The sequence below is a fragment of the Astyanax mexicanus genome, chromosome 8 (assembly GCF_023375975.1).
Source record: "Astyanax mexicanus isolate ESR-SI-001 chromosome 8, AstMex3_surface, whole genome shotgun sequence".
In the NCBI taxonomy this organism is placed as follows: Eukaryota; Metazoa; Chordata; class Actinopteri; order Characiformes; family Acestrorhamphidae; genus Astyanax; species Astyanax mexicanus.
Window position 1 is genome coordinate 13,105,264 of NC_064415.1, and position 2,346 is coordinate 13,107,609.

The following is a 2,346-nucleotide window of genomic DNA, read 5'->3' on the forward strand; positions in this document are numbered from 1 at the left end:
GGGTGCGCCACTGACTATTGAATTTCGACGCATTTTTCCGCCGCCAAGATAGAAACACGCCAGATATTTACCTGAACACACGTCATTTCCAGACCACCACGCCCATCAGCATTAATATATTCCAGAAGTTCATTGCTATTTTAAGGACTGGTGCGCATGGTGTAAAAATAGACTGTTGACCGGGTGTATGATGGCAATGCGCCATGCTACACGCCTTGCGCGGGGTGTATGATAGGGCCCTAAGCTGTGAGGTCAGAGATTCTTCTACAGGCTGGAACTTCAGCTGGTACAAAATCGTTCCCTACACACATGGTTTAACTCAAATTAGAGACTCTGCTGGATATTTAATGTATAATGTGGAGCTCCTGTCAGACAGCAGCAGAGGATCTGGAGGCTCCTACACACTCAGCTCTGCTGCTCTTAAAAACACAGGAGTTTACTGGTGCAGAGCAGCGAGAGGAGAACCAGCCTATCACACACAGTACAGCAACCCACAGCCTCTATGGATCACTGGTGAGGAAATATAGTGACATCAGTGTTGGGTTTAAATGTATTTTTAGACTGAATGAAAGATTGTATAAATGTGTTAATTCTATGAGCTACAGTATATTCTAAAGATTATTTCTGTATTTCAGGTTCATCTCCTCCAGTGTATCTGACTGTTATCCCCAGCAGATCTCAACACTTTACTACTGACTCTCTCTCACTGATCTGTGAGGGACAGAGTAACTCTACTGGATGGAGAGTGAGACGATACTCACTCAGTGAGAGTAAGGTGTCAGATTGTTCATCAGGCTGGGGATCAGCTACAGGATCTACATGCAACATCAGCTCCCTCTACACATCCCACACTGGAGTGTACTGGTGTGAGTCTGAATCAGCAGAAATCCTGTTAACACCACAGTGCACTGTGAGTGTACATGTAGTGTGTTTATATATTAATGTCAGATTATGGAGACTTTCCAAAAGGGTAAACTGTTCATTTATTATTTTCAGTCCCCAATATTTAATTATTTCACATATTAATACTTTTAGTAAAATCAGTGTATTATATCTATCTGTTTCAGATGGTTCTGTAATTCTGGAGAGTCCTGTTCATCCTGTAACTGAGGGAGATCCTCTGACTCTACGCTGTTTACTTTGTAACACAAAGTCCTCAGATCTCACAGCTGAATTCTATAAAGATGGATTATTACTCCAGAATCAGACTACAGGAGATAATATAATTTCGTCATATTCAGGATCTTTAGAGTAATCTCATTAATAATTATTTTCTTATTGTAAACTCTAAACTATAATATTGTAAACTATAATAGTCAGTCTTCATTTGCATGATGTTGATTTCCAGGCAGTGAGTTTTAGTCCAGTTCAGGGGTTTGCAACACACTTCCAGGCAGGTCACGTTTTCTCAGCTAAATTTATGTAAAAATACAAAACTAGTTTTGAGTTGATACTTCAGCTTCTACAGAAGTATTTTAAACCCTTGTATCTATATAGTAATAAATGTGAAAACTTTTCACACCTTTATAGAGCACCAGTTTATTGGTAATACCTGAAATCAGCAAGCTGCAAAGACTGGCCCTTACCCCTCAGAGCTGCAGCACTGTGTGTGTGTGTGTGTGTGTGTGTGTGTGTGTGTGTGTGTGTGTGTGTGTGTGTGTGTGTGTGTGTGTGTGTGTGTGTGTGTGTGGATAATATTGCTTCTTTGTCTTGGAGGGTGTGATGTCTGAGTAGTAATTGCAGTATTTAACTTAATCCCACACTAATTAATAAACATTAATATGTAAAATAATAAAATTAATCATCATTCACGACTGTTTATTCAGTTGTCAGTAAACAGCAGATTATTATCAGTCCTCTTTCACCCTCAGCAGCGGTGATCAGAGGCCTGAGAGCAGAGATGAGCGTGAGTTTGTGGTTTTGCTTCTATTTTAAATCAGCTGCTGAACAATAGAGGAGGAGGGGGGGAGGGGGGGGGTGTAAACTAACTGAGCTTTTTTAAGAAGCTGTTTTTTTTATTTCTCATAGTCATCATTTATTAAACACTGCAGTTTCTGAAGTGTATTATCTTCTGCATGAACTGCAGAAACATCTGCTGCTGCTTCATGAACTGATGAACACCTACAGTATGTGATAAACACAGTTTCATTCAGAGTCTCATTTCACAAACAGATAAAACTTCTTCATATAGAGATGCCAAGAAATATGATGCAGTTTTAACTACATGTGCTTCATCTTTCTATAAGCTGTATATCTATTGTTTGCTGCTGTGTATCGCTGTGGCCTTTAACTACAAAAAGAAAGAGAGCTAAAGGAGGGAAGTTAAACTACAAACATAAACTCTCT

The 2,346-nt window shown here is 39.5% G+C and overlaps 1 protein-coding gene across 1 annotated transcript; it reads left to right on the top strand.

The window, feature by feature from the left end:
• The first annotated feature begins 203 nt into the window (after positions 1 to 203).
• LOC125803960 (uncharacterized) lies at positions 204 to 1,255 on the top strand. The gene is made up of 3 exons (XM_049482791.1): positions 204 to 513; positions 636 to 914; positions 1,068 to 1,255. The coding sequence occupies exons 1-3, from the start codon at positions 204 to 206 to the stop codon at positions 1,253 to 1,255; spliced, it is 777 nt and encodes a 258-aa protein (XP_049338748.1).
• The last annotated feature ends 1,091 nt before the right edge of the window (positions 1,256 to 2,346 follow it).